This window comes from Pelodiscus sinensis, chromosome 2 (assembly GCF_049634645.1).
Source record: "Pelodiscus sinensis isolate JC-2024 chromosome 2, ASM4963464v1, whole genome shotgun sequence".
Lineage (NCBI taxonomy): Eukaryota > Metazoa > Chordata > Testudines > Trionychidae > Pelodiscus > Pelodiscus sinensis.
Genome location: NC_134712.1, coordinates 30,606,911 through 30,621,510, shown reverse-complemented (window position 1 = coordinate 30,621,510; position 14,600 = coordinate 30,606,911). Strand labels below are relative to the sequence as shown.

The 14,600-nt window shown below is 44.5% G+C and overlaps 1 protein-coding gene across 4 annotated transcripts in view; it reads right to left on the bottom strand.

The window, feature by feature from the left end:
* The window catches only part of ANGPT1 (angiopoietin 1), a 224,715-nt gene that overhangs the window by 87,362 nt on the left and 122,753 nt on the right, over positions 1-14,600 (bottom strand). For all 4 annotated transcript variants that reach the window (XM_075920222.1, XM_075920221.1, XM_006113014.4 and 1 more), the window contains one exon: positions 7,344-7,576. In XM_075920222.1, coding sequence (XP_075776337.1) covers positions 7,344-7,576 — 233 coding nt within the window. The remainder of the gene's footprint in view (positions 1-7,343; positions 7,577-14,600) is intronic.

Here is a 14,600-nt window from a genome sequence, read left to right as displayed (position 1 = left end):
ATTTCCCTGCCAGAAGACCATAAAATATATTAGAGGATTTGAATTGCTTCACATCGCTGAACTATTGATATGAGAGGGCATTGTTTAAAAATGATTTCATTTAATTTAAGGTGCTGAAGAACTGTTTAGCATGGAACAAGTCAAAGCAACAGAGAAAGAGAGCTTTTAGAATGGACATGAGAAAAAAACATGCCATAAATAAGGTCTGAATGTGAAAAAATCTTCCAAGAGAAAAGGTGGAATCAGTCACTGGAGCCATTCAGATACAAGCTGCACAAGTAGCATAGGAATGTTCCCTAGGGAACATACTAGGAAGCGGACAGGGGGCTGCAGACAGGGGAGTTTGAGAGGGACCGCAAGAGATCCTGCTGCTGAACAGGCTACTTGGTGAGAGTACTCGATTTTGGTGTGAGTGAGTTTGCTCGACTGTTTGAATTTTGTTTGTTAAATTCTGAATCTGATTTCAGGTGACTGCAGTTTCAGTTTCAGTTTCTGTGGTAGTTGGGACTGAGTGCCTGACCTTTTGTTTCCTCAGTTGCTCTGTTAATTGCATCTGGTCAGCCTTCCTCTGTGTGACTCACAAGGGGGCAGGCATGGCCTAGGTAAGCAGGCTTTAAAAGCCAGAGGCAGAGTGACCAGGGAGCGAAAGCAGACAGGAGTTGCAGACAGGGGAGTTTGAGAGGGAGTTTGACAGAGGGAGGCCTATGATGGTCAGGAAGACCCACAACACCTGTGCCAGCACTACTTCTGTCTCCTCCACTGGTGCCTGTAGCCAGACAGAGCGCCTGAGCATGGATGCCTCTACCCAGATCCTGGTGTGGTTTTGCAGGGACTGTGGCTTGCAATTCCCACTTATTGATATCCAGGCTGGAGAGATCATCCAATGCGAAAGGTGCCTGCTGGTGGAATCTCTCAGGCAGCAGGTGGCAGAGCTATAGGAGGAGGTGGCTAGGTTGAGGAGCACCCACATCCATGAGAAATTCCGGGACCGTGTTCATGAGGAGACAGCTGAGGTAGCTGTCCCGGTACACAGGACTGTGGGCACACCACTGGTGGAGGAGGAGACAGCTCAGGGTGGACAGTGGCAGCTGGTTACTTCTGGCAGCAGGCACTGCTCCACCCCTGCTCCAAACCCTTCCTCCGTGGTACTAGGAAACCGTTATGCTCTTCTTTATACAGGAGATAAGCAATCACCCCCTACACTGAGAGGAGAAGCCTCGTACCCCCACGGCTGGGAGGTCTGCTGCCACCACTGCAAATAGGAAACATAGGGTAGTGGTGGTCGGAGACTCTCTTCTGAGGGGGACGGAGGTGCCCATCTGTCGCCCTGACATTTCATCTCGGGAGGTATGCTGTCTGCTGGGGGTCCGTATCCGAGATGTTATGGCGGCATTGTCAAGGATTATCCGGCCCTCTAACTACTACCCCATGCTACTCATCCATGTGGGCACTAATGATACTGCGAGGAGTGACACTGAGCGGATCAAGAGTGACTACAGGGCTCTGGGAGTACGGGTGAAGGAGTTTGGAGTGCAGGTGGTATTCTCTTCGATCCTTCCTGTCGAAGGTAGGGGCCCGGGCAGAAACAGGTGCATCCTGGAGGTGAATGCCTGGTTGCGAAGATGGTGTCGCCAGAAGGGCTTTGGCTTTCTTGACCATGGGATGCTATTCCAGGAAGGACTGCTAAGCAGGGATGGCATTCACCTTTCAAGGAGGGGGAAGAACCTATTTGGACACAGAATGGCTAACCTAGTGAGGAGGGCTTTAAACTAGGTTCGACGGGGACAGGTGAGAAAAACCCACAGGTAAATGGAGAACATGGAGACTTGGGAGATGGGTCGGAAACGGGAGGGAGCATGGGCTACAATGGCAGAGAGAAATGAGGGTCAGGGCAAAACTGGGAGGCAAAGTCAAATCAGGATCTTAGATTCCTATATACAAATGCGAGAAGTATGGGTACTAAGCAGGAAGAACTGGAAGTGATAATAAATAAGTACAATTATGACATTGTTGGCATCACAGAAACTTGGTGGGATAATACACATGATTGGAATGTTTATATGGGAGGGTACAGCTTGCTCAGGAAGGCTAGACAGGGAAAAAAGAACGGAGGTGTTGCCTTATACATTAAAAATGAACACATTGGAGTGAGGTGGAGATGGACATAGGAGACGGAAGTGTTGAGAGTCTCTGGGTTAGGCTAAAAGAGATTAAAAACAAAGGTGATGTCACGCTAAGAGTCTACTACAGGCCATCTACCCAGGCAGAAGAGGTGGATGAGACTTTTTTTAAACAACTAGCAAAGTCATTCAAAGCCCAAGATTTGGTGGTGATGGGGGACTTAAACTATCCAGATATTTGTTGGGAAAATAACACTGCAGGGCACAGACTATCCAATAAGTTCTTGGACTGCATTGGAGACAACTTTTTATTTCAGAAGTTTGAAAAAGCTACCAGGGGGGAAGCTGTTCTAGATTTGATCCTAACAAATAGGGAGGAACTGGTTGAGAATTTGAAAGTGGAAGGCAGCTTGGGTGAAAGTGATCATGAAATCATAGAGTTCACAATTCTAAGAAAGGGTAGAAGGGAGAACAGCAAAATAGAGACAATGGATTTCAGGAAGACGGATTTTGGTAAGCTCAGAGAGCTGATTGGTAAGGTCCCATGGGAATTGAGACTGAAGGGAAAAACAACTGAGGAGAGTTGGCTGTTTTTCAAAGGGACATTGTTCAGGTCCCAAAAGCAACCTATTCCACTGCGTAGGAAAGATAGAATATACGGCAAAAGACCACATTGGCTTAACCACGAGATCTTGCATGATCTAAACATAAAAAAGGAGTCATATAAAAAATGGAAAGTAGGACAAATTACAAAGGATGAATATAGGCAAACAGCACAGGACTGCAGGGGCAAGATTAGAAAGGCTAAGGCTCAGAATGAGCTCAAACTAGCTACGGGAATAAAGGGAAACAAGAAGACTTTTTATAAATACATTAGAAGCAAGAGGAAGACCAAGGAGAGGGTAGGCCCACTGGTCAGTGAGGAGGGAGAAACAGTAATAGGAAACTTGGAAATGGCAGAAATGCTCAATGACTTCTTTGTTTTGGTCTTCACCGAGAAGTCTGTAGGAATGCCTAACATAGTGAATGCTAGTGGGAAGGGGGTAGTTTTAGAAGGTAAAATAAAAAAAGAACAAGTTAAAAATCACCTAGAAAAGTTAGATGCATGCAAGTCATCAGGATGTGATGAAATGCATCCTAGAATACTCAAGGAGCTGATAGAGGAGGTATCTGAGCCTCTAGCTATCATCTTGGGAAAATCATGAGAGATAGGAGAGATTCCAGAGGATTGGAAAAGGGCAAATATAGTGCCCATCTATAAAAAGGGAAATAAGAACAACCCAGGAAACTATAGACCAGTTAGTTTAACTTCTGTGCCAGGGAAGATAATGGAGCAAGTAATTAAGGAAATCATCTGTAAACACTTGGAAAGTGGCAAGGTGATAAGGAACAGCCAGCATGGATTTGTAAAGAACAAATCATGTCAAACCAATCTGATAGCTTTCTTTAATAGGATAATGAGTCTTGTGGATAAGGGAGAAGCGGTGGATGTTGTATACTTATACTTTAGTAAGGCATTTGATATGCATGATATTCTTATCAATAAACTAGGTAAATACTACTTAGATGGGGCTACTATAAGGTGGATGTATAACTGGCTGATAACCGTACTGAGAGAGTAGTTATTAATGGTTCACAATTCTGCTGGAAAGGCATAACAAGTGGGGTTCTGCAGGGGTCTGTTCTGAGACCGGCTCTGTTCAATATCTTCATCAACGATTTAGATATTGGTATAGAAAGTACGCTTATTAAGTTTGCAGATAATACCAATCTGGAAGGGGTTGCGACTAATCTGGAGGATAGGGTCATAATTCAAAATGACCTGGACAAATTGGAGAAATGGTCTGAGGTAAATAGGATGAAGTTTAATAAAGACAAATGCAAAGTGCTCCACTTAGGAAGGAACAATCAGTTTCATACATACAGAATGGGAAGTGACAGTCTGGGAAGGACTACTGCAGAAAGGGATCTAGGGTTTATAGTGGACCACAAAGTTGAATATGAGTCAGCAGTGTGATGCTGTTACAAAGAAAGCAAACATGATTCTGGGATGCATTAACAGGCGTGTTGTGAGCAAGACACGAGAAATCATTTTTCCGCTCTACTCTGCGCTGGTTAGGCCTCAATTGGAGTATTGTGTCCAATTCTGGGTACTGCATTTCAAGAAAGATGTGGAGAAATTGAATAGGGTCCAGAGAAGAGCAACGAGAATGATTAAAGGTCTAGAAAACATGACCTATGAGGGAAGGCTGAAGAAATTGGGTTTGTTTAGTTTAGAAAAGAGAAGATTGAGGGGGGACAAGATAGCATTTTTCAGATATCTAAAAGGGTGTCATAAGGAGGAGGGAGAAAACTTGTTCATCTTGGCCTCTGGGGATAGAACAAGAAGCCATGGGCTTAAACTGCAGCAAGGGAGGTTAAGGTTGGACATTAGGAAAAACTTCCTAATTGTCAGGGTAGTCAAACACTGGAATAAATTGCCCAGGGAATTTGTGGAATCTCTATCTGTGGAGCTATTTAAGAGTAGGTTAGATAAATGTCTATCAGGGATGGACTAGACAGTATTTGGTCCTGCCATGAGGGCAGGGGACTGGACTCGATGACCTCTCGAGGTCCTTTCCAGTCCTAGTATTCTATGATTCTGTGATTCTAGATTGGATAATCTATTAGCTCTTTTTGACTCTTAGTTCTATCAGACTACAGTTATAGAATCTTAGAACACTAGAATTGGAAGGGACCTCAAGAAGTCATCAAGTCCAGTCCCCTGCTCTCACATCAGGACCAATCACTGTCTAGATCATCTCTAATAGATGTCTATCCAACCTGCTCTTAAGTATCTCCAGTGATGGAGAGTCCACAACCTCCCTGGGCAATTTATTCCAGTGCTTAGCCACACTGACATTTTAGAACGTTTTTCATAATGTCCATCCTAAACCTCCCTTGCTGCAGTTTTAGCCCATTGTTTCTTGTCCTATCATCAGAGGATAAGGAGAATTTTATTTCTCCCTCCTCATTGTAGCAACCTGTTAGGTACTTGAGGGCACGTCTACATTTACAAGAAGATCAGTGCTCCAAAGATTGATCTTCCAGTGTTTAATTTAGTGGGTTTAATATAAACACCAAAATCCAATACTGAGGTCAGCCCTTGCAGGTGTTTGATACTCCTCCCACTGTGTGGCCACCACCACGGTTCATCTTAAGGTAAGCTGACTCCAGCAACACATTTTGAGTAGCTGGAGTTGTATACTCTACGTTGACTTGCCTGGTCTTGTATGGACCACACCTTAGAGCTGTTATGTCCCCTCTCAGTCTTCTATTTTTGAAACTAAACAAACCCAATTCTTCCAGTCTTCCCTCATAGGTCATATTTTCTTGACCTTTTTGTCACTTCTGTTACTTTTCTCTGGGACTTCTCCAATTTCTCCACAACTTTCTTGAAATGTGGTGCTCAGAATTGGACACAATATTCCAGTTTAAGCCTATCTGATGCAAAGTAAAGCAGAAGAGTTACTTCTCATGTCTTGCTTACAACACTCCTGTTAATGCATCCCAGAATGACTGCTTTTTTGGCAGGAGTTCTATTGTTGACTCATGTTTACCTTGTGCTCCACTATGTCCCATAGATCCCTTTCCTAGACAGTCACTTCCCATTTTGTATGTATGGGAATTGTTCCTCTCTACTGGAGTACTTTGCACTTGTCTTTAATGAACTACATCCTGTTTATCTCAGACCATTTCTCCAGTTTGTCCAGATCATTTTGAATTATAGCTCTGTCCTTTAAAGCACTTCCTACGCCTTACAGAGTGGCACCAGCCATTACTTCAACTAGGTTCTGGATCTTCTTGCCAAGGTTTCTGATGACCTCTTTCTAGCCAAATCACATGTTGTATTTCAAACTCCTATTTGACCTCCCAAACATCCCTTCTAAAGTCCATAGAGAACACATCTACAAAGGTCATCTCCCTTATTCATTCTTCTGTGTGTGTCACCTTCTTGAATTCTCCCTCCATTTTCTCCTTGAAGCTTGTCTCCACCTCTTCAGCAACTCTTATTCTTGTACTGTAAGAATCTGCTTATCCTATTTTCTCTTTTCCCTTTTCACTCTTCCCTCACCTCCTCAACTGATGATGCCACCCTCTGACAAAATGTTTGTTCACTTCTCCTACAGATGCTCTATTATTTCTTCCATGCTACTCTTGATGCATAGAACACTCCTGAGCTGGTCTGCAAGGCCACTACCCCCTGAGAATTAAAATCCCCCTTGAAGAATTTTTTTTCATACTGTCAGGATTGTATTGAATAATAATTGCAGGATGAGAAACAAGTAGATATTTTCCCTCAAACTCTAAAAATCTAACAAGAATAAATTTTAAATGCTTTATTAAGATGAAACCAATTATAATCCCGATGGCTGACTATACAGTCTGTCCAGGAGCTGATAGCTATGCCAGCCCTCTGGGCAAGGTGAGGGTGGGGTGCTCTGGACTCCCAGTTGGGGTGGGGCTATGGGCCAGAGGGACAGGGGCTGAGGACAGTCAGCCCTCAGCGCTGCTTGGAGCATGCCACGCTGCCTGCCCCTCCACTAGCACACAGAACTTGTGGTGCACCGATTTAAAGGGCCGAAGGCTCTGGGTGCCACCGCTGTTACTGAATCGCTTTATACTGGAGCAGTTGCCCTCATCCTCCACCCACCCCATTTGCAGACTTAAGTCTGCCCCTTGCCTTTGCCATTTCTGTCTGCTGAGTTTGGATTGCAATGTCTTAAAGGCAGTGCCCGTTCCATCTTCCATGTCTGTTCAGTGTCTACTGGACACAAACAAGTAATATAAACAATAATAGAAAAACAAAAGAAACATATTCAGAAAATATCTGAACAAAACAATTCATGAGGAGTCAGATCCTCAGTGGCTATTAATTGGCATCACTAAGTCAATGGAGCTAAGCCAGTTTACACCAACTGATGATGTGGCACAAGAGTTCTGTTATTAAACCAAACAAATCCAATATACTTGTTGGCATCAGGTTCAATCCCAGGACTATCTCAAGATCCATCTGGGTTCAAATGGTCTCCTAAGCTATTTTGTCCTATATTAGTTCACAATGTCAGATTCTCTTTTCTTTTTGGACCTATAAAAGTAAATTTGACCCTCTCTCTCGGCTGCCGCCCAACGTGGCACTCTAGTAAGAAATTTCTGAGACTTTTAAAAATGTTATTCTCTTACCTCCTTCTTTGGAACAGAGATTGACTAGATTGTGAACTGTGTCCATCAGTTCCAACTGCTGTTTCTGCAGGACACTGTTGTTGTTTGTTGCCTTGTTTAATTGCTTCTCTAGCTCCTGGATTATGTAGCTTTGACGTGAGACTAAGCCTTGCAAGTTCTCCTTTTCCTCCTTCAATGTATCCAACTCTTCTTTATGTCTTTCTTCCATTTCTAATATTTTATGCTCAAGTAAACTTAAAAAAATAGCAGACATTAGTTAGTTTTAATACACATTGACACAGAAGCAGGTATCTATCTTATCATTTGCTTGTATGCAGAGTTCAGCATGTGAATTACATATGCTTTAAAAAGGCAATAAATGTCACTTAAAAAGGTTAACCAAGGAGTGTCATATTCCATCTAGTACCTAAACACAACTGACATCTAGGATCTCTCTTTCTAAACTGTGCATGTGATTGCATTTCTAATTTGCACACCTACCTTGGGAACTGCATGCACTGTGGTCAGTTATGCATCCAGCTGCAAATCTGTGCATGTGGTCATCCACTTTGCACAGGTAGTTAAGTAACCAAATTAGAAATGCAGTCAGGAGAGGGAGAAAAGATGAACTGGTCACCTAAGTTGACATTATTGGTGGAGTGGTAGGAAATGGGATCAGAGCAGCTACTGCAAAAAAATAAAACTTGAGAACAACAGGAAGCCAGACAGAGGCTATGGAATCAATACTAAAAATACCTAAACATCAGGCTAATTGATTCAGGAAAGCACCTTTAAAAGAACAGGAGAGAAATATAGAATAATATCCAGACTACTTCTATTTTTATCAGGGTCTCACATGGAATCCTCCCACAAGCTTTGGCAGTGTATTACATATTCAGAGCAGGAGGCTTCTATACTGCAATCTAAAGCTTATAAAGACTTATGAAAGCCTTGTTAGAACCAATTCCTTTTTGTTTCTTCATGCCACTGTTTTATATTTTCCTCTCACTCAGGACTTCTGGAAATTCTTTTAATTGTTTTGCTTCAGGCTAACATTAAGTGAGAAACAAAGAAATGTAGCCTGCAGTTAGTCTAATATGAAAGCCACTTTTTCTCACAGATTATATTATTTCATTATATACCAAATAATTAAACAGCAAATTAGAGTTATAACTGTATCCTGACAATTTTACACACTTTTACAGTGAAGAAAATTATGGAAATAGCATACTAACAAGATATAGACATTTTATATTACTTGGATGAATCAATGCAGTGCAGATAGCTTCCAGATCATTAGAATGCAATGCATACAGGACAACCTCGGTTAAAAAAACCCCCAATTCAGTACTTTGTATAAACTTCTGTATAATTTTAATAAAGTATTGTTTGATGTCACAATCAATTTGTATTGGAAGATTTCATGCTTCTCAACTTGTATTGGCAGATTTTAAGTGACTATCTAAGATAGGAAAGGAAAATTTGAACAGGTGTGTTGTATTCACTTCATATTTTTTCCCAAAAGGTAAATCAGAAAGTTAGATATTTAATGTGAGATCCTTATTGTGTCAAAATCTCTCACAATGAACTCTCCTTGCACAATAAAAAAATAAGATGATGACTCAGATGGTATCCTGGAGGACATCAGAATCTTCAATTGACCCCTCAACCAGGAAAATCTTGAGTACAACTATATAAAAATAACTTGACTAGCTTTCATCAAATGTTATGGTTAATTTTAAAATAAATGCATGCAAACATTCCCCCCCACCCCCCATGTACTTTTTATAAAGATCAAAAGAATGTTTGATTATATCTAAGGGTATGTCTATGCTAGCTCGTTAGTTCGAGCTAGGTAGGGTAATTAGGGCAAGCAGAGTTGCAAATGAAGCCTGGGATTTAAATATCCCGGGCTTCATTTGCATGTTCCCAGGCACTGCCGTTTCCCCCTTAGTCCAAACTCTGTGCCCGCGGCTATACGTGGCATGGAGTAGGTAGTTCGAATTAAAGATCCTAATTCGAACTACCATTACTCCTCGTGGAAACCAGGGTTTTTGTTAATAGATTAACAAATGAAAACCTCCCATCTGCTGAACTTTTGATCAGTGTTTCTCCTGTGTATGCCAAGGAGGTATTTCTAATACTATAAACTGACCATTGGTCTCCAACTTGCCAATAGCACACTTCCTGTCCAAGTTAGTCCTAGATTTTATTTATTTTCTCTTTCCTTGTACCTTAGTTTTTACTGCTGGGTAATAGATCAGTGGCAAAATGCCTACTTTATTTCAGGTGATTTAAGATAACTGGGAAATGTAATAAAATCCATATGGAATTGTTTCTATTAAATATTACAGTCTTAATGTGAGCTGTAACAAATGATAACAGTGTAAAGATTATACTAGACCTGGGATTTACTGTACACACTAGAGTAATATAAAGCTTAAATACAAAGTAAAACAGACCCCTAAATAAAACCAAAAGCAAATCTCTTTTTCCCCAAACATGAATTTTGGATTTAAGAGGACAGTCAAGAAAATATATTGTGCAAGCATTTCCCATCCTTTTCTGTGGAAAGCCAGGCAGATCTAGGTAACCAGAATACCACTTTTTCGGTATCATCCTTTTCCCTAGCTGGAAGGAAAAAGATGACTGATACTCAAGGCTCTTAAACTTATTGACAAATGTATAAAAAGGAACACTGTATTGGACATTGAGGCTATAAATATTTAAAATGGAAACAAAGTGCAAATTGTTAACAATGGGGTTAATGCTTCATCACTAGACATTAATCAAGACTGAATGTAGATCTACAGGATGGATGTTTTTGTTCAGCTACAATTTATTCAGGGATCACCTGGTGAAATTCTACATCCCGTGTTATGCACTAAGTTTGGAGAGATGACCTTAAATATCTCTTTTAGACAGAACTGGTCAAAAATTTCTAGACTGAAGCGTTTTCTAATGCAATAAATCTTAACCTTGGACAGGAACGTATAAATTCCATCAAAATTTTCATGGAAAATTATCAAAATAATTCATTTCACTAAGGCTGAAATGTTTCATTTTGATTTTCACATTTCAACTTTTATGATGTATTATTTTACAATGTATAATAATATAACTAATTTAAAAAGGAGAAGCACAAGACTCTGAAATAAATGCCTGCTCAGGCCATTGTGTGCTGGATGATAGAGTAGCTGATATAGTTCTTGATGTTGCTAGGTTGGAATATTTCTCTGTTGCTGAGTGGTAGGGCAAGATTAGATGCCCCCTAAATTTGCATCAGGCCATCCAAACAGTTTAGGACACAATGTAATTCTTGCCATTGCCATGCAACATTTTACATCTGTGTCCATGCCTTAATGGTTTCATAGAAAAAAAAAGTATTGACTGCCACAATATGGATTGCTGCATTGTTTGTTTCTTATCATACATTTCTTAACAGTAAATGAATCCCTGGTGATGACAGTTATTTATTTTTTATCTTTTATTTATAGCAACATTGCTCATGTCAGACAAGGAGAAAGAAGATGATAATGCATAGAGCTTCATTGTTTGAAGTCTATGCAGAGAGAGAGCCTACAGATGTTTTATTGCTTTAGCAATAACACTTTATATTTATGAGTACGGTGTCAATAACATGTGGTACAAAGAGGGGGGTGACAGTGCCTGGTTACTTTATGCTATGCTATGTAGATTAAAAATAGAATTATAAACTGCAAAACTAGTAAGCTGTTAGGATATGTTTATACATTGACCTGCCTCTCTCTTTTTTTCCCCCTTAGATACAAAAATATGAAAGACAAGAATATTCTCTGAGGAGAGGTGAACTCCCTGTGACAAAATCACCAATAATGCAAGTCCCCTGAATTCAATTAAGTTTTATTAAGAACCAGTGAGAACTGTCTCTTGAAATTCAAAATGAGCAAAAAAATCAACATTTTATTTTGATGGAAATTTTGAAGAAAGCAACTGTTCCGACAGTTTTGAAAAGACAAAAATCATATATATAGTAGCCTAGTGTCTGTGCATCTGTAACACTGACGTACACGGCCACGCCCCCGGCCGTGTACGTCAGCACCCCGCCCCCCTTTCCCTCGCTCCGTGGCCGTTCGGCCAGCCCCACGGCCCCCCGGACATCCCCCCTGTCAGCACTGCTTCCCTCCCCCCTTCCTCTGGACCCCCCCATCCTCTCCTCCAGCCCCACAGCCCACAATCCCCCCCCAGCTCTGCTTTCCACCCCCCTTCCAGATAGCCCTGCACCCTTCCCCTCCCTGCCTGGTGCACTGTGTCGCTCCCAGCTGAGCGGCGCTCCCGATGGGCCCCAGCGGGGGAGCAAGCAGCGGCGCATGGACCCCAAAGGTCCGCATGCTGCCCCTGGCTATGCTGAGTGCCGCTCCCGCCGAGCCCTGGCGGGGGAGTAAGCGGCAGCAAGTGGGAGCGCCACTCAGGTGGGCCCGGCGGGAGTGGAACAGAACTAGGCCCGGGGTGGCAAGCTGCCCTTTGGGGTCTGTGCGCTGCCGTTTGCTCCCCCGCTGGGGCCTGGTGGGAGTGGTGCAGTGCACCAGGCAGGGAGGGGAAGGGGGCGGGGCTGGCCGGAAGGGGGGTGGGAAACAAAGCTGGGGGGTGTTGGGGGCTGTGGGGGATGGAGGAAGGGGGGAGGGAAGCAGAGCTGGCAGCGGGGTGTCTGGGGGGCCATGGGGATGGCCGGCAGGAAGAGGGGGTGGGAAGCAAAGCTGGGGGAGATCGGGGGCCGTGGGGCTGGATGGGAGGAGGGGGACGGGAAGCAGACCTGGCGAGGCGGGGTGGTACAGCCACTGGCCGCAGCCGGACCCCAAAGGGCCTCTTGCTGCTGCTTGCTCTCCCGCCGGGGCCCAGCCGAGCGCCGCTCAGGTGTGCCCAGTGGGATAGGAAGGGGGTGGGGCAGTGATGTACATGGCCAGGGGTCGGGGTCGTTTACATCACCACCCCCCCTTCTTCCTCCCGCCATAGTGCTAAGTGGTGCGCCCCTCAGCCGGGCCGCTGCGGGAGAGGGGAGGGGGGGGCGGTGATGTACATTCAGCCGAGTCACCACGGAGGGAGGGGAAGGGGCCGGGGAGGTGACGTACACAGCCAGGGGGTGGGGCCTTGTACGTCACCGCCCCCCTTCCCCTCTCACTGTGGCACTCAGCTGAGTACTTTGCCCCTCAGCCGGGCTGCCAGGGGAGCCAGCAGCGCAAGGGGCTGTTTGGGCTCCCCCTGGTGTGGGAGGGAAAGGGAGGGCAGTTACGTACACGGCTCCACCCCCTGACCGGCAGGCAGCACTCAGCCAAGTGCCACGGCGGGAGGGAAGGGGAAGGGGAAGGGGGGCGGGGCGATTCTATGATTCTATGATTCTACAAAATGATGTATTAAATGTAAGCCAGAGAAATAGCTCAGAATGACTGCACCGTGTGTAACATTCATAAACATTCCTGATAATGCCAGAGAAGTTAGCAGGCGAGTATAGAAGCCAACGTACAGACTTCCAATGATGGCTAATGTCATTTTGAAAGCGATGTAGTAGAACATGGAGACTGCACTCTTGGGCTACGTCTGGACTGCACGCCTTTTTCAACAGTATCTGTCGACAAAGCCTCTGTCAAAAAAGAGCATCTAGATTACATTATGCGAATCGAAAAATCAATCCGCTTTTTCGAAAAAGAGCGTCCAGACTGCCGGATGCTCCGTTGACAAAAGAAGGCACCCAGAAGTGCTTCTGGCAGGGCATGGGGGGCAGCCTTTATTTCCAGATGCTGCTGTCTGCCCTTTGCAGAGACGTGTGCTGAAAGGGATTCTCCTGGACAGCCATTGGTCTGCTCCTGCTTCTGGCTTGCCTACCGCCTAGAGGGAAAGCAAAGCTGCTGCAGTGCTTGCTCTGGTTGCCCTGCTTCCTCAGACACCACAGCACTTTATTTTCTGTTCAGACTGGTGGGACCGGCTCGTCATGCAGCTCTGGGTCAACGACCTCTGGCTCCATAACCTCTGGATGTGGAAGGCCATGTTCCTGGAGCTGTATGCCTGGCTCGCCCCTGCTCTGGAACACCAGGACACCAACCTGCGGCCCACCATCCCCCTGCAGAAACGGGTTGCAATCTCCCTGTGGAAGCTGGCCACCCCTGACAGCCACTGCTCCATGGGACACCAGTTGGCATGGGGAGGGCTACCGTTAGGGCCATCTTGATAGAGGTAAGTCACTGTCGGGGGCAGGGCCGGATTAAGACTTTTAGAGGCCCTAAGCACTGAAAAGATTATGGTGCCCCCCAAATGTAATTCAAAATAAAAACAATACTATACCGTAAAATAAAATTGTATTTTTCGAAATGACACAAAACTGACATGTCTTCTGACATTAAAATAGCTTCTTTCTAGATTTTCTGATTGCTGACTTGACGAAGCACGACCACTTCCATACACAATAGGGAAAGTGAATCGAGTCTGTCCTGACACATTGTTGTTCTCTGAGGGTTTTATATTCTTTTCAGCTGAGAAAAGAGCGTTATGTGGAGTTCTGACTTTTCCCACGATGACAACTTCGATGCTTTTTTTGAAATATAAATTTTTTTCAAAAAAAATAATTTTTTTTGGTGCCCCTGCTTTGCTGTTGCCCTAAGCATGTGCTTAGTCTGCTTATTGGATAATCCAGCCCTGGTCGGGGGACAGGCCCTGCTGAGTGGGGGGGTTTAGAAAGGGGGACTTCCAGGAAAGAGCAAGAGGGAATGGGGGATGGAGTGGCACTCGGAGGCTGCTCCTTGGCCACCCTTGCACTGATGCAGGGGAGAGGGGCATCCTGACAAGGGAAGGGGTGGGTTGGATTGGGGAGGGTTCTCCTTCCAAGCGCTTAGGTAGCCTGTCTAACTCCCTGGTTTCTGTCTGTCTATTTGTCTCATGCTGCAGGTGGTGAGGGACATCAATGAGGAGCTGTTGAAGAGGCTCATCCATCTCGGGGACCTGGACAACAACCTTGCTAGGTTTGCCGCTCTTGGTTTCCCGAACTGCGGAGGAGCTCTTGATGGGACACACATTGCAATCCATGCACCGCACCATCGAGCAGCCCAGTTTATAAACAGGAAAGCCTACTATTCCATGGTGCTGCAGGCCCTGGTTGACCACCGGGGACACTTTACGGACATTTGTGCCAGGTGGCTGGGGCGAGCACATGCTGCCTGCATATTCAGGAACTCTTACCTGTACCGCAGGTTGCAGGCAAGAACATTTTTCCCCCAGCGGCACCTTTTCCCCCCTCCCCGCTCCAGGTTT